Raw genomic sequence first — 20,925 nt, forward strand, 5'->3', positions numbered from 1 at the left:
GTTAATGAATCTAGTCTTAAAGTGTATGAACCAAAAAGAGACTGGAAAAATGTCCTAAGAGAAAGATACAGCATGATCATATCTCGTAACGGGGCATCAGACGTGAAATCAATAAACCATGAGAGCTCAACGCAAATCAGTATCGAAAGATAATCCCCAGAAGATTCGTAAAAGTGAAAAAAAGATAAGAAAGTCACTCGGAAAATTAAGCACCAGACCCTCCAATTAAACGACTCCTGCCGGCAATCTTCTCACTCAAAGCCCTAATATTCTCCGCTCCCATAATATCAAGCAAAGAAACCTCAGCCTTAAGCTCCTTGACGATCCACGCGCGGAACTCCATAGCAACAAGGGAGTCAATGCCGCCAAAGCTGAAGCGCTGTGCATCGAGTTCGGAACAAGGAATGGCAAGCAGCGAAGCAAGTCTCTCAACAATCCCATCTGACACAACAACGACAGCACTCTCGAAGCCAGAAGCCGCCGACAAAAGCGCAGCAGTGCTGACAGTCTTCTGTTGAGACACCTCACTGCTCTTCGCAGTCGCCGTGTTACGGAAGTGCGTGAACATCGAGTAATTCAGGTACGTAGGCAGTGGCACTCCGTTCTGGCGACACATCTCCGCGGTCGGCAGACCGAGGATGAGCTGTGAGCGCGATGATTCATTTCCACCGTCTTGCTGGTCGCGGATAAGGAAGTCAACCGTTGCGTGGACCTCTTCTTCGCGCAAAAGCTCGAATAACGTGGCTGTGTGCGTGCGCATCGAGTTTCGGTTCTCGGCTACCCAGCCCACGTTCGATACACTGCCTAGGTTGATGCTAGCTGCGTGCATGCCTTTCGAAACACGGTATGCGGCAAGTGCGTCTTGGAAGGTATTGCCTGCGGCGTAATTTGACTGCCCGCGGTTGCCGAAGATGCCTGCGACTGAGGAGAGCATAATGAAGAAGTCCATGTTGTCCGGTAGGACTGTGTGCAGGTTCCAGGAACCTTGGACTTTGGGTCTAATGGCTGCTTTCCAGTCATCGAAAGAGAGTCCGGCGAAGGCGCCATCCTGGGAATATGTTAGTTTGTGTATATTTAGTACCGAGGAGTGAGGACCGGGGACTTACCCGCAGGACCATAGATGCTTGGATGCATCCTTTGATAGCCGGTAGGTTGGAAAAGGCTGCTCTGGATAATTGTTGGAGGTTGGAGAGATCGGCCACATCGCAGATCAGTGAATGGACCTTGCATCCCATTCTGTCGAGATCGGCAATCAATTCCATCTTCTCTGGGCTTGAAGCTGATGAGCGAGATAGGATAATCAGGCTCTTCGCACCACGAGATGCCATACATCGTGCTAAACTGCGGCCTAAGCCGCCGTAGCCACCGGCAAGAACGTACGAGGCGCGTGGGTCAAAGTGACAAGGCTGGAGAGGTCGTGGGACCATAGGGACCATGTTGGACGGATCAGGTGCAATCACAACTTTTACTGCTTCTCCGCTATGCGCAGTTTGAATACCCTCTTTGATCCGAGTAAAGTCCATGACAGTTGTGTGGAGTTGACCGATCTTATTTGCGGAGTACAGTCTCAGTGCCTCGATGAGCAGAAGACGGACCGATTTTGGTCGATGTTGAGCCAGTAAAGGAATGTCGACGGTGTGGACGCTCACATTGCGAGGTAAAGAGGCCAGCTCAATTGTGGTATCAGACCGCAGATCTAGATTCGACACATCAACAAATGCTCCAAATGGAGCGAGGCATGCCGTTGACCCCCGGAGTGCCTCTCCGCTCAGTGCGTTGAAGACGACGTCAACCCCAGTATTGTGTGTGCACCGCATAATACCCTTGACGAAGCTCAGATCTCTCCTGGAAAAGATACGGTCTTGAGATATACCGTGATCAGAGACAAGCAAATCACGTTCTTCAACGGTTGCTACAGTGGCGTAGATTGTAGCTCCGATCATCTGGGCATATTGAATGGCCGCTTGACTGATATCCGTTACACTGGTATGGATCAGGATAGTGTTTTCGGTTGCCAGATGTGCTATCTCCCCGAGTCCTTGGATTGCTGTCGCGTATGCCCAAGCCAAACCGGCCGCGACTTCGAACGAAATCTCATCGGGGATCTTCACGAGCTGCATTTGGTCAGCTCGACCATGTGTTCGGATACAACCACCCTTTTTGTCGCCTGAGATGTAAATGACTCTGTCACCCGGGGCCGGGCCTTCGACTTCAGGCCCAACCTTGGTCACAACACCAGCAATCTCATTCGCGAGGCGGTCGGCATAAACATTCGAAGAGAGACCAATTGCTCGAATCTCAATCTCGACCTCGGTGTCTTTTTGCGGTTTCTCATGCTCCTTATCTATGACCCAGTGGTATTCGCTGGTACTAACAGCAGTCTCCTGCAACTCAATGGGATGATCATAATCACCGAGGCGTTGAAGTTGAGGAGCTTGCTGAGAGGATTGTGCAGCAAGAAACTGATCTGCCGCCTCCCACTTGTTCAAACGGCCAATGTGTATGAGACCATTCTGCAACATGTACTCGGCGTGGCGATCCTTCTCCGGTTTATCCACAAATTGCCGCTGGACAATCTTGCCGATAGCTGTAGCAAGGCTCTTTGGCAAAGTGATGTCAGGCTCCGCCTCTGTCAGGGTGACGATATTTGAGCCATCGGCATCCCGCTCCCAGCGCACTGTTCGGAGAAGACCAATACTCATACTTGCGTGTGGCTGTGTGAGAGGATTGCATGTCACCCACAATAGATTTTGGCACTCGCTGAGCATCTTCTTGAGTGTGTGGTATTCCGCTTCGTTCATATCGAACAGGTAAGGAGACTCCAAGTCCATCAATGACACGCAAAGTGCATCAGGCAGGATGTAATTTTTCACATCTGCAGGCTCCTTAACAAGGATATTCGTGTATCCCAATTCCGGCAGAAGTCCTTGGAGGTCTTCAATGACTTGTTCGGCTCTCAATGTACCGAACGTCAAGATAACCGCAGTATTAGATGACTTCTCCTTGGGTGTTTCGATGGCAGAAGAAACCAGAATACTCTGCCATGTCAAATCTGGATCGTTCGAACTGGGATACTCGACATCAATTCCCGAGAATCCCGCTTTCAGCAGCAGAGGATTCCATTCTTCGGCCGGGATGTAGGGACACCACTGGCGACATGGCTCATCGCCTAGCCACCACCCTGGAAGCTGACCGAAAACAAGTGGGTACCACAGGAAGTCTTGTCGGATTCCTTCCTGCATGATGAGCTGACCACCCGGCTTCAATAGAGATCGCAGGTTCTGCAATGCGTTCTGCAAGTTTGCAGTAGCGTGGATGACATTGCCAGCGAATATTAAGTCATATGTCCCTAGCTGAAGTCCCTGATCGACAGGGCTTCGCTCGATATTAAGCGATTGGAAGTTCATGATGTCGGACCATGCTTGGAAACGCTGTTTTGCTTTCTCGAAGAAGCCGGATGAAATGTCGGTGAATGTGTAACTGGCAATGCTTCCTTTGTTCTTCGCAAGGTCTGGAGAAAGGACGGCCAGGACTTCAGCAGTGAAGCTGCCGGTGCCACCACCAATCTCGAGAATGTTCAGCTCGGAATGCTGGTGCCGGAGGAGAGACAAGTGGCTCTGTAGATGCTGCGGCAGGTTATACAAGTGAAGGCCTTCCTTGTACACCTGTTCCATCACAGCGTCTTGACCAAACATGAGATGCAGAGGATTAGTCTCCTGGCGCACGACTTGAGCAATATTGCGGCCCATTCGGGCTGTGATGGCGCCTTCGGCGCTGTGAGCCTCGATTTCCTTGCCAATGGCTTCCTTGAGAGCCTCGTCTTGAAAAGCGCACTGGAATTCGCTGTAGGGCAGATGTATTATTTCATTGCGCTCGAGCAATCCTTGCATATGCTCCATCCAGTCAAAGAATCTTCGCATGTGCAAATCGAGTTTCATAACATCAATATCCTTGAGCTCGTCCAGTGCATCCATGACGTAGAGCATCGTTGCAAGCTGAAGACGCTTCACCCAGTACAAAGCCTCAGTGTCATCGGTAGCATTGAGAGAAGTTAGTGCACAGGCGGATTTTGAGTCGATGAAATGGAGGTCGGGCTTGTATTCAATTGCGCTGCACAATTTTCGCTCACTACTTTCAGCAAGACCAGACTCCAGTGGAGTGAGCTCAATACCGTCCATGCGGATGCGAAGTGTGTTTGTTTCCTCATCCAGCATTTGAATTTGGCCCTCAAATTTATCAGATCCCACCATAGACACGGTTGCATGTCCTGTGAATTTGTGGGCTGGGGCTGAATTCAAATCTGCTGATACCCAGACATTGCGTATGAAAGTCGGCAATCTGATCTGGTCCAGGGTGGACTTTCCGGTAAAGTCGAGAACAGCCGCGATCATCAAGTGGATCATGCTATCCATTGTGGCAGGGTGGATGAGATGAGAATGTAGATACTGCTTTGGCATAGACTGTGCAATGTCCGGGACTGTAACTGATCCAACAACCTTACCAAGTCCACTGGCACTTGCGCGAACGTCTCCGAGGTTTCGGAACAAAGGACCAAAATTGAGGCCGGATGTTTGGAGGTTGTTGTATGTGGATTTGAAAGCCATGGATTTTGCGCATGTCTCGTTTGCGCAGAAAAGTTCGGATTCCAATGCTCGGCTTTCTTCTTCTGCTTCGCGGCCATTGTCAATTGGATCGGAAGCTGTTTCGTGGTCGACGGTGATGTAACCAGTGCAATGTTCTGTCCACTGGTCGCTCGATACATTGTAGGAAGTTATCTGGAATCGCCTCCACGTTCGCGACGATGACGAGTCTTCGACAGTTGCCATTGCCAAGGAAACCTCAATTCCTTCTTTGGTATCGGGTACAATCAAGGCTCTTCGGATGTTAACTTTTCGTAGTTGGAAACCAATGACCTTTGCCTCGCCGACCAACTGCCTCGATGCTTCAATTGCCATGATCAAATAACCCACACCAGGATAGACATAATTTCCAGTGACCTAGGCTGTGTCAATAAGTGAGGCTATTTTGGAGACAACTTCGAACTTACCATATGATCCCTTAACCAAGGGTTTTCGTTCAATCGGACAAAATGTCTCCATCTTGGGGCTGCAGGATTCCAATCCGTGATAGGTGCACCGAAGAGATCATGACGAGGGAACTTTCGAGTTCGCAGATTCTTGCTCAGTCGAGACTCAAATAAAATCTTCTCGGTATGCTTGAAGCTGTATGGCGGCAGGTCCACCAACAGTCTGGGCCGTCTTCTTGCCTTGAAGCAAGAAGCTTGGTTCACAGCATGAAGATCTAGCTCACATCCACTTGAACCTAGGAAGCCGACTGTAGTTAGTAGAGTGTTGAGGCTGTGATCTGTCCGTTTGAGAACGGCTAGGTACTTGAATTCCAACTTGGGGCTCTTCGAGGCCAATGTCTCTTTGATGGCACTCTGAAGGGTTGTGTGAGGCCCTATTTCCACGATAAGGCGCAGAGAATCCGTGGAATCGATCGAGTCATGACTGGAAATTTGGTTTGAGGTCATTGCAACCAACCCGCTTGTGAAAAGAACAGGAGAAACCATATTGTCCACCCAGTATTGTGCAGGCAGATGTTCCTCTTGGACTTGTTGTCCTGTGACGGTGGAAAACATATGCACTTGATGCGGAGCTGCCAGTCGCCTTCCAAAAGAAAGCATTCCCATCAGACTAAGGTAATCCTGAGCGATCGCATGCATGTGGGCCGAGTGATAAGCATTCTTGACGTTCAACTTTCGAGCAAAGATGGCATCGGCATCGAGAAGACTCTTGAGGCAGTCGATCATAGCTTCGTCTCCAGACACGGTGTTGTTTTTGGGACTGTTGCGACAGGCGATGATGAGCTCCCCGGCGTTTTCCTTCCTCACAGAGTCCAGATAGGGTTGCAGTTGCGATGTATCCAGACCCACGGCCATCATAGCTCCATTTGCGGAAAGCTGTTTGGATGATACGTATCCACGATAGTATGCAACCTTCCAGGCACCTTCGCGGGACAGCTTGCCAGAGCAGTAAGCGGCGGCTATCTCGCCGGATGAGTGACCCGTTACGCCAGTTGGGAAGATTTCCCAACTGGCCAGGAGATCCACGAGCGCAATTTGCAAGACTGTGCACAGCGGATGAGCTATCTCAGGCAAGTTGACTCGGGGTGACTGTCTTTCAGTCAAGAGTTCGTCTGTGATACGTTAGTCAAGCACATTAGACAAAAGAGGCAAGCAAATGGTTACCAAGTAGCGACCACGGACTACCGAGCCGACGGATATAGTCCGATGCTTCCTCCACGGACTCTTGAAATACAGGATAGACCATGAGCTCTCGGCCCATAGCCTGATACTGAGCTCCTTGGCCAGTGAAAACAAATTCAACCTCTGGAACTCTGGCGGTTCTAATTGGCTTGGCAAAATTCGCTTCTGACAGGTTCCATGCGAGTTCTTTGACTGAGGATGCCATGACGAAGCTCCTCCAGGGAAACTGGGATCGTTTCTTCGACAGGGTGAAGGACAGGTCATCAAGGAGATAGTCATGCAGAACTGACTTCATCATTCTTCGGTTCAAGTACTTGGCTAATTCAGCTGCGTTCCGCTTGACGCCCTCTTCGTCGAAAGCCGAGAGTAAGAACAGCTTTGGTTTTTCGATCAAGCTAGTGTAAGTGGATGATGCGAATGTTGGTGATTCACAAAAGCCATCGCTTGTGGGTGTGTCCATAAAGGTATTACCATGTCCAGAGTGATCGCTGTCATCGAATGAATCCGTCACGAAATGATTTGATTCCGTTCCTGTTCGACACAGGGCCAAGAGCTGGCTGTTGATTTTCTGTGTTGTAGGAACAGTGGATGTGGTGCGGTGGGCGCCTGTAATGCGGTGGTCATTCAGATAGTGGTAGGCGTCATCAAGGATGCAGTGAGCATTGGTGCCACCAATTCCAAATGAGTTGACTGACACTCTTCGCAGCCCCGGAGATGGCCATGGAAGTGCCTCGGTAGGGAATGCAATATCGTACTCAGTTGCAGGAATGGAGGAATTTGTCTGCGTCATATCAAAGTTTGCAGGTATAATCCCAGACTCAAGTATTAGAATAGATTTGATGAGGCTTGCCACACCTGAGCCACCTTCCAGATGCCCAATGGAAGATTTGATCGCCCCGACGTAAAGCGGAGTCTCTCGGCGACATTTGAATGCTCTTGCAAGAGCGCCCGCTTCGATAGGGTCACCGGTGCTTGTTCCCGTGCCATGGGCTTCAACGAATCTTGTGTGTTCGAGATCCAGGCCGGCTCTCCAGTAGACCTCACGGATTAGTCTTTCTTGGGCATCTGCGCTGGGAACTGTGATCCCTGGCGTGCGGCCATCCTGGTTGACTCCCGTCTCTCGAATGACCGCACGGATGGTATCTCCGTCTCTGATAGCGACACTCAAAGGCTTCACTACAACTGTGCCCACGCCTTCGCCTCGCGCATAGCCTTCGGCACGGGAGTCGAAGCTGAAAGATCGCCCTTGAGGTCCCAACAAACCATGGTGGCTCATGCCGATGGTTTCCACGGGGTTTTCAAGAATGCTCACACCACTGACGACAGCCTTAACCGTTATCAGTATATTATCATGATAGTATCAATATAAACACAAGCTAACATACCATATTTGTCTCGTTGACACGTAAGCTCTGTACAGCGAGGTGCAGCGCCACCAAGCTACTAGAACAAGCCGTATCAATGGTCATGCTGGGTCCTTTGAAGTCAAAGAACCAACTGACACGGTTAGACAGAATAGCATTGGTGACACCTGTGGGTTTGTATTTTAAAGTGGTTTCTGGGTCTGAATTGAGGATACCCAGGTAGTCATGGTTGAATCCACTAACAAAAACAGATGTGTTAGAGCCAACAGCACTGGTCAATGGAATGCCAGCATTTTCCAAGGCGTGGTAGACATTTTCGAGTACCAGCCGCTGCTGCGGATCCAATGTCAGGAGCTCATTCTTGGTAATATTGAAGAAGGAGCCATCGAAGTAGGCGGGGTCTTCTGAGAGGTAGTGACCTCCTTGGACATGAAACTAGACAGATATCTGTTAACAGATTTTTCATGTTGATGTTGGCCTGTCATAGCTCGGGTATGACTTACCGTTCCACCATGCTCGGGATCTGGATGATAGAAGGCATCTGAGTTGAAGCGTTCTTTGGGTATCGATGACCACGTCGAGCGGGCCTGTAGGAGAAGCTCCCACAGACCCTCAGTGGTTGTTGCTTGCTTTGGAAAGTGGGTGGCTAGGCCAATGATAGCGATGGGTTCCAGAGCATCAGAAGGCATGGCTCCATCGCCACTGGAGCCTGTCTTCAGCGAGAGGGGACGCATCTTCCGATGCAAATAAGAGATCGTTGATATAGCAATAGGTCCGGGTCTAGAAGAGATGGAAGGTAGACGAAGAGTGAGGTATGAGGAAGAAGGATAAACAAGAAGGTATGAACACTGAAGGGGTAAGAGATCAAGTAAAGATAGAGTGAGAATATAAGATAACTGATGATTGAGACGAAAGAGAATTTTGATAGCAAACAAGACCCCATACCTCCTCTTCATATATCAACCTCGATGCGGAACCACACCAATGAAGGCATACGAGGGAGCTAAAAGCACCATTGGAAACCCGAGATTGGCAGTCTGGCTGGTGGGTACGAATTTTTACTGATTTCGCGGGTTTCCTATTTTAGCTGCGTTCATTGAAATAGTGGATAGCACGCTTGTTGGTATATTTGGAAAATCAAGGGCTTTCATGCTTGCTATTCCTATATGTACTTTTGTATGTACTTTTACCAGTGAACCGCAAATCTATGCTATCTATAGGCATGATTGGCCTACACATAGATGTATTTTGGTAAGTATGATATATTTGTGATGCTATCTTAAGCGAACCATTGTCCTATGAATACCATCAGTTTCCTATACCAATAATGGGCGTATATACATATTTCCAGATATAGATGGTTACATATATACGAACCTTAGAGTACTACCGAACCAATAGGTCGGATGCAAGGCCATCAAATCAAATCCTAGACGCTAGGTCTATGCATTGCCGTTACCAGAGCCTGTAGGCTAACGTATGTCGATCGCTATCAAATTCGGCATTTAGTTCTTTTCTTGCGTTGAAACGCTAAAATATGCACTGCTGATTGGTTATCCTGATACTAGGACTGTATAGATATGAGATTGCCATTCGCCCGTTTGCCCTAGAAACTTCTGTGGAATATTAAGCCGTCTTACAGCATATTTTCCCTGTATTTCTGCAGGAGATCAGCCCCGGGTTAAAATGTACTTATAACATACACAGCATTCATCATTATAGTGAGACCCTTCGTCTATTCAAAGCTGTACAGTTTATCGTTCACAAAAAGGCAAGATGGGTATAAGTTGATGGATCTAATCTACTTTGACTTTAGGGAGCTAGCACAACCCTATTCTGTACTATACCCTTTAAAAAATTGAAAGTCTATCAAAGTACTAAGTTGAAGCATGATATAATAAATCAAATGGTTATATTAGATCGTAAATCACCACAATCCTACACCGCAACCCGCTATAGCCGATGTATCTGTTTGAACCCCCTCAGCCAGCCCCTTGGGTTTTACTAGTTAAGAAAAGAGATAACACACGGCAGTGTGGGCAAAGAACATAATTCCGTGGTCCACGAGCTCCACAACTGGAGCTTTTGAAGCAATATCCGTAGCTTTCTTTGATGCACTATGCACGCTACACGCCGCTCCACGAAAAGAGATGCTACAACGCATTTGAATCCATCAAACTTTGGATATATCGACGTGATTGACCAATCCTTTTCTGACGGTATTGTCACTAGTGCTTCCGTATGCGACCCTTTGCATTTCCTATCGTACTATGATACTATCCGAAGGCAAACCGCGTCTGTCCGGCCTAGATTCCGAATCCGCGTGCCATCCATCAGTCTCACCAAAGTCTGTTTATAGCTGCATCTAGGCGCCTTCTCCTCAACGTGAACAGTATGCATTGGATATTTTCCCCATTTAGTCTCATTGCATATAGTGGGTTTTCCCAAATTAAAGATAGGGCATGATGCATACGCATACGACAACCGCCATACGGGGTACATATAGACCCACCAAGTTAGAGGCTGGGACTGCAGCTTGGAATACGATGCTGGCAAACCATTCACTAGCCCTATCAGATGGCACGAACTGTGTGTTGTAGTCTAATCTAGTCTACCTAAGGTTTGTAGATCCTCAGGTAGTTCGTACGAGGTGGTGGTGTCTATCCTTGCCTATATTGTAAGGCCATCCGATAGGTTGAAATCTCGGGTTTTGTAGCTGGTTTTTAGGGATATTTACTTCGCATAGGGCGGGATGAGGCTTGTGGAGAATTCTCAATCGTTTCAACTTTTGGCTTTACGGGCGAAACTTTGACAGATTGATTACACTTTATTCCCATCCCTGACCCGTTTGGCGTGTTTCCATGGAGTACTAAGGGGATATGGATACTAAATCAGAGATCCCAGGTCTATTGTGTTAGTGAAGGGACAATGTATGTTTCGGTCCTTATTGAAACCCGTCCTGAAGATGTCCCCAAAGCAACAACACATAGGGCATAAAATGGGGCCCACGGAATTAGACTAAGGAAGTTTATAAAATAACCCAAATCTGATGCAATAAATAGGAACAGCCAACTCTCCAAAGCCCAAACAGAGCCTGTACCCGCGAAGTGGATGCTTGCACATGGAGAGAGCACCTAGCCGAACCTTCAAACGAACATCCGACACATTGATATCAGTCACATTGAACACGAACATGAAATGACGGTCAAGGAAGTGAAATTTGTGTAGTCCAAGGTAAACTAAGCTCATTCGCTACAACCTCCAACCCCTGTCCTATACCCCTGTCATTCAAGGCCTATTCCAGTTAGACCATCGCCATAGATCTATGCGCTGTACGCCTTTCTTTGTTTACGTCCTGCGCCACAAAACCCCTCATGCGAGGGGTATGCATCGCGACCAAACAGTGTCAGGTAGAATCAGAATCTGGAGTCTCGTGCATTGGGTATAGAACTGTGTCCCGGCCGGATCTTCCAGATCGTCGATCTCCATCTGGCATTAAGGCGGCATGAACAGTATCCTCGTCGCCCCACGTGTATTGATTGAAGCGAGAAGTCTGTAGAAGAACTTTGGCTTTAAATTGAGTCACGTATGACGACAAAGTTCAAACCAATGGTCCAATTGGATTGTCTTCAATTTTATTTCAAATCAAAAAAAGCAGACCCCTAGCTTGTAGGATTCAGGCCGTGTCTATTGTGTATCATATCCAACATTTTAATACAAGTCAAGGGTCTAATCTAATCCAGCCCATAGCCGTAAAATGCACGCAAATCAACAGATGCAATCAATATACAATGACCATAGAAAGAAAAGGGAATCAAAAATGAACAAGGCTTGGAAACGCAATCATCACAGCTCATCCTTATCCTCCGCCGGCGGAGGCACAACCGGTCGCCCAGAATCCTCCGCCAAATCAACTCCAATCTTCTTGCGCCACTTCTCCCAAAGAGCATGGAAGTCCTTCTCCATCCCACTCTCCATCTGATCTGGCAGGACAACAGTATACTCAATAAACAGATTGCCCGCTTCATCATTCTCTTCATGGTGATCATGTAAATGACCCTCGGAGTAATGCGGCATGCCCTCCCCGGCAATAGTCTCGACAGCCAATGGCTGCACGACCTCACCACGACCACGTCCAAGACGAACAATGTGCCCATCAAGATGCGTAAGATTGCGACTCCAGTCACCCATCCACGCCTCGCGCAGCGAAAGACTCTCCTTCCAGAACAGATCCTTCCCCTTCCGCCGGAAGAACGTCCCATCTGTCCTCTCCTCCTCCGACTCTCCAAGCTCGGGCTCTTTCTCATCCAAAACAACAATCAAATCTCCAGCAACCCAGTCCGGACTCTCATCAGCTTCATTCTCAAAAACAAGCCTAGTCCCCTTCCCCATCCCCGGCTCAATAGTAGCACTAGTCTCAACCTGATTCCTAACGACCCGATTCCCCTCACAAACAGGACAAGGATTCTTAATCTTCTTCCCCTGCCCATGACACTTGTCACACTGCATCTGCACCTGCTGGAACATCCCCGGCGCAAGCATATGTTTCTGAATAACGATACCACGCCCTGCGCACCGATCACAAGTCACAACCTGTCGATCCTTGGATCCCGTTCCCTCGCACGAATCGCAAATCTGCTGCTTCTCGACAAGGAAGTTGATCTCGCGCCCATTGTAGAAATCCCGCAGCGGTAGCGCCGCTCGTACTTCCATGTCCGGTCCGCGGCGGTGTCCAGGCGCGTGGCCGGAGTGTCCGCCCCCGCCGAAGAATCGCGAAAACAGATCGAATGGATCGTGGCCGCCGCCGCCGGCCGCTCCGCCTTTGCGGTGCTGCTCCACCCCTTCGTGGCCATATTGGTCGTACACTTTGCGCAGCGTGGTGGTCGAGAGCACATCGTAGGCGTCTGCTATTTCGACAAATTTTTCGCGCGCCGTGTCATCGCCGCTGCGAGGAAGGTTAGCAATTGCCTTGTGCGAGTGTAATGTGCGGGGCCACGTAGAGAAATGAAAGCATAGAAAAATAGAAATAAGAGAATAGTAGCTCCACTCACGGATTCTTGTCAGGGTGGTATTTCTTGCTTAGTGTTCTGTATGCGCGCTTGATGTCCCTCTCCGACGCGGACTTCGCGAGACCAAGCACCTTGTAGTAATCCTCGGCAGCGATTACAACAACTGAGAATAGCACTACAGCTAGTGTGACCAGGAGTCGTAATAATTGCATTTCAGCGGAGCTGCGCGAGCAGCTGCTCGTGCGCTCGGAGAGATGTGGAGCTTTTGTGTTTGTGTAGACCGAGGTATGTAGGTAGGTGAAGCTTCGACAAGCTAAAGGTTTGGTGGATTTGTTGTAATATTTAATTAATCAACATGGAGAATGCACTCGCTCGTGTCACTGGTGTTCTTCGAATAAAGAATTAGAGATTGGAGATGTTTGCTCCGCAGCTTCAATGCTTAGATCTACATTAGGTGGCCTAAAAGAGGAACAATGTTTAGCCGTGTCACGTGCGAGTGTGGTCAACCAATGAACGATGAGTGATGTTGAGTACAATATGAACGAGTAGACTTCTATTTTGTACTAGCTTTTGACCAGAGAACATCTGAATATCATCGAGAGTTTTATTCATTTATGGTGCAGCTTTATTTGGTTACATTGTCTGCTGTTCAATTCAATACAACATATATATACATCGATGTACAAAGGTGGAATATTTGTACCTTGCTTTTGGATAACTTCGAGTCCGACAGCAAGGATAGTAATATGGCCTACAAGCAGCCTGTTTGTCGTCTCCCACAGTTAATTTTTATTTAACAGAGGATCTAAAATTATTACTCGGATTGGATGAGTAGGTACCCGAGCGTGTATGGTCTACGTCAGAAAACCAATGGCTTTATGTAAGTGAATGGCAAAATCGTTGTTTAAGAACGTCTGGTATTTTTCCTATATACCTATATAAAGGCAATTTGTCCTTATACATGGACAAGATAAATATGTAGCGCTTCATCTACCTCGAAGCCTTCAATCCCTTTCCTCGTTGCGAAGCAGCCGAAAAGCCGAATCTCGTGGTCTTTTTATATTTTGCTCACCCTAATCATTGTTGTTACTCCTAAGGTCACCTATATTGCGTCCAAATAGGAGATCAATATAGAGAAATTCGAGTGTTTTTCAAAGAAGGACCTGGGTAGAAGATACCCGTATGTTTTACTACCCCTACAACAATATTAGACTCGATTAGGACTCTTAATTTAGTAGAGTGTTATGTGATCAAACGGAAGCAAGTGATGAGCATTAGAACGGAAAACGAAAGCACCGAGCACGGGCTAACATCCGGTGATAGTTCGGATTCATCATAAAATCATAAACACGCTGTAATTAAGTAGAGCAATTCCCCCAAACACCTAAATCAGATAAGAAACACAATTAGTGCCCAGAAACATTAAAGATATCATTATGCCAGGTATGACCAAGCCCATGCGTCTCATCCCCATTCTCAATAGCCTCCTGCGCACCTGTAGCCTCCTCATTCCAGGTCTTGACAATACTGCCAGGAGCATAAACACCCCTAAAGACACCCTTATTCAGCGGCTCAAGACCAATTCTAGCCTCGACGTCCGAGTCAGCGGGTTTAAGGCGCGCGAGGACAGCCCGCACAAACGTGGCCAGATCGTGCGGGTTAGCGATGCGCGCAGCACGCAGCCGCTCACGGGCAAAGACTAGCTCACGATTCAGCGCAAATGTCGCTGCAACAATCTCCTCTGCAATCTTCTTCTCTAGCACGCGCCGGACGAGGTGCTTTAGCAATGGCTTGGTAAGCCATAAGAGGAATCTCCACTTGCTACGCTTGACCGTGTAGTCGAGTTTGTGGATACAGACGCGAACTCCACGCAAAGAGAAGATCTGCTCCAGCCTGCCGCGGCCCACTTCAATGTCTAGGGAGATGTCGATACCGCGGCGGTCTAGAAAGAAGCTTGCTATGCCTTCGTCCTTCAGGTGGAAGAAGCCTGTGTGGGTGCGGAACCAGTAGCCGAAGTCTTCGGCGCTGATGTTTAGGCCCTGGACGGTGACTGTGAAGGCTGTTTTCATGAGTGTTTCTGTGCGCTTGGAATGGGTTTTCACCACGTCGATGTCATTGCGCGTGAGGAGATGCATGCGGTAGGGGAGGAAGGAGGAGAAGTTTACTGTGTGGCCGGGTTCAAGAACTAGGTTCTCGAGGAGGAGGTCCATTTCTGGAGCCGAGATCTCCAGGCGGGGGATTGGGATATATTGGATTGCTCGGAGGAGCACTGGGAGGAAGACGTTCACCAAGTCTGCTGGGAGGTCGGCCTTTTTGTTATTATAGGCGCCCCAAGCGCCGTGGTACACCTTCTTCGTGGCGTTGATTAACTTGGAGACGGCTGGGTCTTCCGGCACGGTTCTCAGTGTGCGCTTGGTCTGTGCTAAAAATTCGTCCACATCCTTTCGCAGGCCCGTTTCCGAGCCTATTTTGTCGGAGTGTTGCTTGAGTTTATCGAGCTTCTGCGGCGCCGAGTCGAAGAACTCGGGGTTGGTGAGCATTTCCTGCAACGAAGTTCCGACCTCTCCGAGTAGATCATCAAACTCGGGATCTTTGTTTGCATGACGCAGGACATTGTGAAACTTCTCCTGTAGCCGATCCCACTCTTCTGCGCTACCGAAGGACCGCAAGAGAATCCAGAATTCGTCGACCGCCCGCTTGAGGTCAGCATTGAATTCCAGGTCTTCTTGGGCAAGTGAAGCAGTATCCTCTGCTACATCCGCGTAGATCTTAGCATAGCGTGATACCAATTGAGCAAGTGTCGCCACCGAGTCAGAGTAGTCCGTTCTCTCCCGAAGCTTTTGAACCGCCTGCTTCAGTCGGAATAGCAATGTGTCCCTCTCTCGGCCCGACATGTGCTCCTTAGCGCTCTGGACAGCGTCATGGGCCGTCTGAGCGATCCCTTTGCTGGTCACATCCGCGACATGTGCAACTTCCTCCTCCACCTCGGCCTTCGATAGCGCATGCCCCTCATCGGCACCGGGACCCTGTAGCGCCTGCTCTTCCTCCTCGGACGGCTTGACTTGTTCAGCAACGCGCTTGGAAGATTCAGCGAGGGACTCAGTGGTATCAGCGAAGATTTGGCGGCCAACGGTAACGATGTCATCGACGAAAAGACGAAAATCAGCATTGGTCAGGAGCAGACCAGCGACAGTGCGGAAGCTGTCATATGCTACGCGCGGGGATTAGTGAACGATCATCAGTTTGTAATTTGCATTTGCCAAGCCCGGAAGCTGGAGAGTTGCAGAGGTGGAAATGCGCGACCCACCAGCTTTAGTATCTGCCCGCGCCTTCACGTGGGCGGCCTGTCTCGAAAGCCTGTCTCTATCCACCTCGACACGCGAACGGGCCAGGCGCCACAAAAACTCCTGGAGCTGGTCTTGGCTGTTTTTCTGTTGCAGAAATTCGATAAAGACCTGGATCCACAGTCGACTGTCCCGCACTAGTTGGCGACCGTCGCTGCCTATATCCTGATTGCGCAGGTTGAGCACATCAGAAGCCAAAAGGGTACGGAGGTTGGCGATGGTTTGTTCAGTTGTTGGCATGTAGCCCTCGGAGATGGCGCGGACCATTTGGTAGCTATGTAGCTTTTGGTGGAGGTCTCGCTGACGGGAGGTGTCATCCTCGTAGCGAGGGAGGAGGGGTTCAGTCTCGGAGGGCATGTTGAATAGGCCCTGGATTATGTGGGCTAATAGTAATGTTTGTACGGAGTACTCCGTAGATGAAGCTAAATGAAGGTTGAGGTTCTATAGGGAGGAGTTAAGCTCGGGGAACCTGTTTTGAGCACATGACGACAACATCACCCGTACAGTGTGACGTAGATGTTTGTTCTTTGTGCTAGATCTTTTTACTAATTAAGTAGTATATTAAAGTCGGGATGTTTTTTTGAAGATTTTATTAATTAAGAAATGACCAAGATACATGAAACCCCGAAGCAATTGAAGCAATTGAAGCAATGAAGCGATTATGTAAAAAAATCGATGATCCGCGATCTGGGGAAAGCTATGGATTTAGCCGGGCCATTCACGTAGCCTTTTATGCAACCATGGCAATACATACGGCGTACTAGTTCCAATTAGATCGGGCTTATTTCGATGTATGTCGATGTTGGCTTCATTTGATCCTCGATTTATCTATTCAATACTTTTGGACTGCGTACAACTTAATATAGGGAGACCTTGATCTGTATAAAGGAGAGACAGTATGCATGTGGACATATATGCCTCATGTACTCCGTAATTCAGAATGACATGTCTAATGTATTCATTCATTCTCTATAATGTACACCCACGCGGCAAATAGCCAAGCCCTTCCAAGCCTGTCCCAACGTTGGGAACTGCAGGTGGGAAAAGCCCTGACGAGTTCGGAGATATGTACTCCGTACTCCGTAACTATTCAATATGTACAACAACACAGTAGAGCAGAGCATAGGAATGAATATTATTAATAGAAGCTTTACGCGTTATACAGAGCTGGCAGGTTACCCGGACAAGGGGTCCAATCGGTGACGAGATATGAAATCCCTGGATTCCGAATTGTTACAAAGCCTGTGGTTCCAGACCTGACAATTGAAGAATTGAAGGGGGCAAATAAAAATAAAAATAACGCAACCGTGCTAGAGAACATAAGTAATCAAAAATCCCTCTGTCGGCGACCGAGAGCCATTCACAAGGCCGAATATCATCGCCAACGCGGCGGACTCGAAACAGAGGCCTAAAAGTCTCACCGGGGAGCTTCCGATCGGAACAGCGAATATCATTTTCCTATCTTATAGATCTAGCGATGTTTTGTGCGCAACATATGACCTTTGAGAGCGGCAATCTCCGTCGCCGACCTCCGACTTCTATTCTCAAATGGCATTTCCCGATCCCTTTCTAGAAACCGTCGAAGAAGCTCAAGTTCAAATCGAGAAGAAATCCCAGTTCAACGAGAAACGCAAACACCGAATAGCATCAATTAGGGGTAGAGTTGGACTCCACTTCGGCACTATCTGCGGCTCTAGAAGCTCGTAGCTGTGGGTTTGGACCGATGGCGTTTCCATCCCCGGCTTTTGCAGCCAATCAGGTTACAGTCTTTCTTTAGTCACCATTCTGCTTGGTAGCTGTCATCACCAGTTCGAGGTCTACCGTGTAAATTGTAAATGTCCAACTCCGAATACTCCAATTTTCCAATCCCCTCACGTCCCCAATATCGATATGTACGGTGGACGGAGGTCAAACAGTTGCAGCTCCGCAATGCTGGAATGAGGAGTAAATCCCGCACCGATCATCCAGGTAATTTCCATAGTAAATTATGTGTCTCATTCAATAACTCGGGATTCTGCCCTTTCAATTCCATATTCAACACTGATTTGACTGCATCTCCGCATTTGTCGGAGTCGGCCCCCCGGTCCCCACATGGTGATACACTTCTCCTTGCTGGATCTGCTTCCCGAATAAAAGAAAAGAAAAAAAAAGCAAAAAGAAAAAGCTTTTGGAGGGATCCAGATTCCAGAATGGCTTTCATGCACAACGGTTCGCTGTCAACACCGAAAATGAATCCACATGGGTCGTGACCCTCTCCTTCGTCCGACTCTTTCCGACTTCAAATCATGACTCTTATTTTTTTACTATACCGTGTCGCCTTGACACGCGGTCCCGGTTATTTATCTGGTCATCACCCTGTCGGAATCTCCTGGATGATGTGCGCACGAACATCCCAGCGCAATTTTAGTATGCTGTCTCGAGTACATAAAAACAGACTCGCATCTGCTCCCAAATCTTTTTCTTCTTTCTATCATTCTACTTCTACCCCAAACTCGAAGTCTTCTCAGTCAATCACAATGGCTCCATATCCTTCTCAACAAAGCCGGGCGCATACCACCTCGGCTCCCTTTGTGAATCATGCCTTGCCTGCGTATGTCCACCCAGATCAGCTCACCTATCTCGAGCTTGTAACGAAGAAAGCAGTCACTAATAGTTCTTAGTAACGCCAACTTCGATACCGCCAACCCTGCATACATCCGCAAGTACCTCCGCACCTACGGCCTCACTCCTCCTCGCACCGAGAGCTACGAGACGCAAAGGACCCGATGCCTGGCACAGCTGGGTCTGAAGAGCACACCTATCGAAAAATTCCTATACCTTAGCACTTTGCGCAAGAACAATGTGCACCTGTTTTACCGTCTGGTGACAGACCACCTCAGGGTACGTTAAGCACCGAGACACGTGATTGGGCCGGGGAATCTTGGGGAGACGAAAATTAACCATAATCCCTGCAGGAAATGACCCCCCTGATCTATACCCCAGTGGTGGGCGAGGCCTGCCAACGGTGGTCCGAGATTTACCAACAGCCCGAAGGTACGTATCAGCGATAACTGAGATCTTCTCCGCATTTGGCATCTTCTCCGCACGAAATAGAACCGGAGACGCTAACGCTCGTTTTAGGTATGTACCTGAGCTGGGAAGATCGCGGCAATCTGGCTTCGGTCATCGCCAATTGGCCTGAACCTAGCGTCGAGATCACATGTATCACTGATGGCTCCCGCATCCTCGGACTGGGTGATCTGGGCATCAACGGCATGGGTATCCCCATCGGCAAGTTGGCGCTTTACACCGCCTGTGCGGGTATTCGTCCCGAGGTCACCCTGCCTCTGACTCTCGATCTGGGCACTGGTAACAAGACCCTCCGGGAAGACCCGCTGTACATGGGGAGCCGCCGCGAGAAGATCTCACCCGAGGAGGAGCGGGAGTTCCTGGACGAGCTGATGGCCGCTCTTACCGAGCGTTGGCCCGGGTAAGTGACTCATTCTCACATGTCCTATGGAAACCGCGACTAACAATGCTTCTCTAGTATCGTCATCCAATTCGAGGATTTCAAGAACCCCTTCCCTGCTCTTCGGCGGTACCGTGACATGTACACCTGTTTCAATGATGACATACAGGGTACTGGCGCTGTCATCCTTGGCGGTATCATCAACGCTGTCAAGCGCTCCGGTCTGCCCTGCAAGGATCACCGTGCCGTGTTCTTCGGCGCTGGCAGTGCCGGTGTCGGCGTCGCCCGCCAGATCGTCGAGTTCTTCATGCGCGAAGGCATGACTGAGGACGAAGCCCGCAACTGCTTCTACCTCGTCGACACCAAGGGTCTTGTCACCGCTGATCGCGGTGACAAGCTCGCTGACCACAAGGTCTACTTTGCTCGCGGTGACAACAACGGCGAGCAGTACAAGACCCTTGAAGAGGTCATTGACTACGTCAAGCCCTCCATCCTGATGGGTCTCTCCACCATGGGCGGCGTCTTCACCCCGGAGATCCTGCGCAAGATGGCTGACTGGAACACCGCCCCTCTCATCTTCCCCCTCTCCAACCCTTCCTCTCAGTCCGAGTGTGACTTTGAGACTGCTATCGCCAACACCGACGGCCGCTGCCTCTTCGCCTCCGGCTCCCCCTTCCCCAACTACACTTTCACCAACTCCGCCGGCGAGACCCGCACCTACTACCCCGGCCAGGGCAACAACATGTACGTGTTCCCTGGTATCGGTCTAGGCAGCATCTTGTCCAAGGCCGTCCGCGTCACAGACAGTATGATCTACGCCTCCGGCGAGGCCCTCTCCGCTGCCCTTACCGGCGAGGAGCTCGAGCGCGGCCTGCTCTACCCCGATATCACCCGCATCCGCGAGGTCAGTGTCGTCGTCACCCGCAAGGTGATGCGCGCTGCCCAGGAGGACAAGGTGGACCGCGAGATTGCGCTGCGCTCTATGGGCGACGCCGAGCTGGACAACTGGATCAAGGCCCGCATGTATGACCCTCACACAGAGGTCCGTGCTTTGGAGAGCGAGGTCGGCCACCTCCTCTCTAATCTAGGAACGATCTCGCCACCCATCACGGCGACTGGCTCCCCAACTGAGGAGAAGAATGCCAAGTTGTAAGATTTGATCTTTTTGTTTTTGTCCTAGACTTGGCTGTGCATGCTGCATTTTGCAGAAAAAAAGCATCTGTTCGAATATGTCAGCGCTTAGGATCTCTGCGTGATGGACTCGCATGTCACCTTTGACTTTTGATATTTCTCCCCTTTTGTCTTTTGTTGGTTTCGAGCGCACTTCGTTTCTTACATTTCTTCTCTGCCTATTTTCAGGTTGGACACGAACTTCTTTTCCCCTGATTGAATACCCAACACTTATTTCCTTTGGTTTTTGGCTCGCATTTTGGGGGTCTTAGCATCTTGGGGATAGTTAGCATTTCGCTGGCATTGCCATATGAATGAACAA

The 20,925-nt window shown here is 49.2% G+C and overlaps 4 protein-coding genes across 4 annotated transcripts; 1 reads left to right on the forward strand and 3 right to left on the reverse strand.

Moving 5' to 3' along the window:
• Positions 1 to 205: 205 nt before the first annotated feature.
• On the reverse strand, positions 206 to 8,366 carry N7518_008313 (type I polyketide synthase; the record flags this gene model as incomplete). Its single annotated transcript, XM_057189240.1, has 6 exons — positions 206 to 1,048; positions 1,107 to 4,997; positions 5,048 to 6,198; positions 6,251 to 7,595; positions 7,654 to 8,067; positions 8,136 to 8,366. The coding sequence occupies 6 exons, from the start codon at positions 8,364 to 8,366 to the stop codon at positions 206 to 208; spliced, it is 7,875 nt and encodes a 2,624-aa protein (XP_057040943.1).
• A 3,112-nt stretch (positions 8,367 to 11,478) lies between these two features.
• N7518_008314 (uncharacterized protein) lies at positions 11,479 to 12,853 on the reverse strand (the record flags this gene model as incomplete). The annotated part of the gene is made up of 2 exons (XM_057189241.1): positions 11,479 to 12,577; positions 12,684 to 12,853. 2 exons carry the CDS (start codon positions 12,851 to 12,853, stop codon positions 11,479 to 11,481), a joined length of 1,269 nt encoding a protein of 422 aa, XP_057040944.1.
• A 1,194-nt stretch (positions 12,854 to 14,047) lies between these two features.
• N7518_008315 (uncharacterized protein) lies at positions 14,048 to 16,342 on the reverse strand (the record flags this gene model as incomplete). The annotated part of the gene is made up of 2 exons (XM_057189242.1): positions 14,048 to 15,852; positions 15,949 to 16,342. 2 exons carry the CDS (start codon positions 16,340 to 16,342, stop codon positions 14,048 to 14,050), a joined length of 2,199 nt encoding a protein of 732 aa, XP_057040945.1.
• A 1,928-nt stretch (positions 16,343 to 18,270) lies between these two features.
• Positions 18,271 to 20,586, forward strand: N7518_008316 (uncharacterized protein; the record flags this gene model as incomplete). The annotated part of the gene is made up of 5 exons (XM_057189243.1): positions 18,271 to 18,575; positions 18,646 to 18,865; positions 18,940 to 19,018; positions 19,106 to 19,454; positions 19,512 to 20,586. The coding sequence occupies 5 exons, from the start codon at positions 18,271 to 18,273 to the stop codon at positions 20,584 to 20,586; spliced, it is 2,028 nt and encodes a 675-aa protein (XP_057040946.1).
• Between the last annotated feature and the right edge of the window lie 339 nt (positions 20,587 to 20,925).

Source organism: Penicillium psychrosexuale, assembly GCF_028828465.1.
Source record: "Penicillium psychrosexuale strain IBT 29551 chromosome Unknown utg000004l, whole genome shotgun sequence".
Classification (NCBI taxonomy): Eukaryota; Fungi; Ascomycota; class Eurotiomycetes; order Eurotiales; family Aspergillaceae; genus Penicillium; species Penicillium psychrosexuale.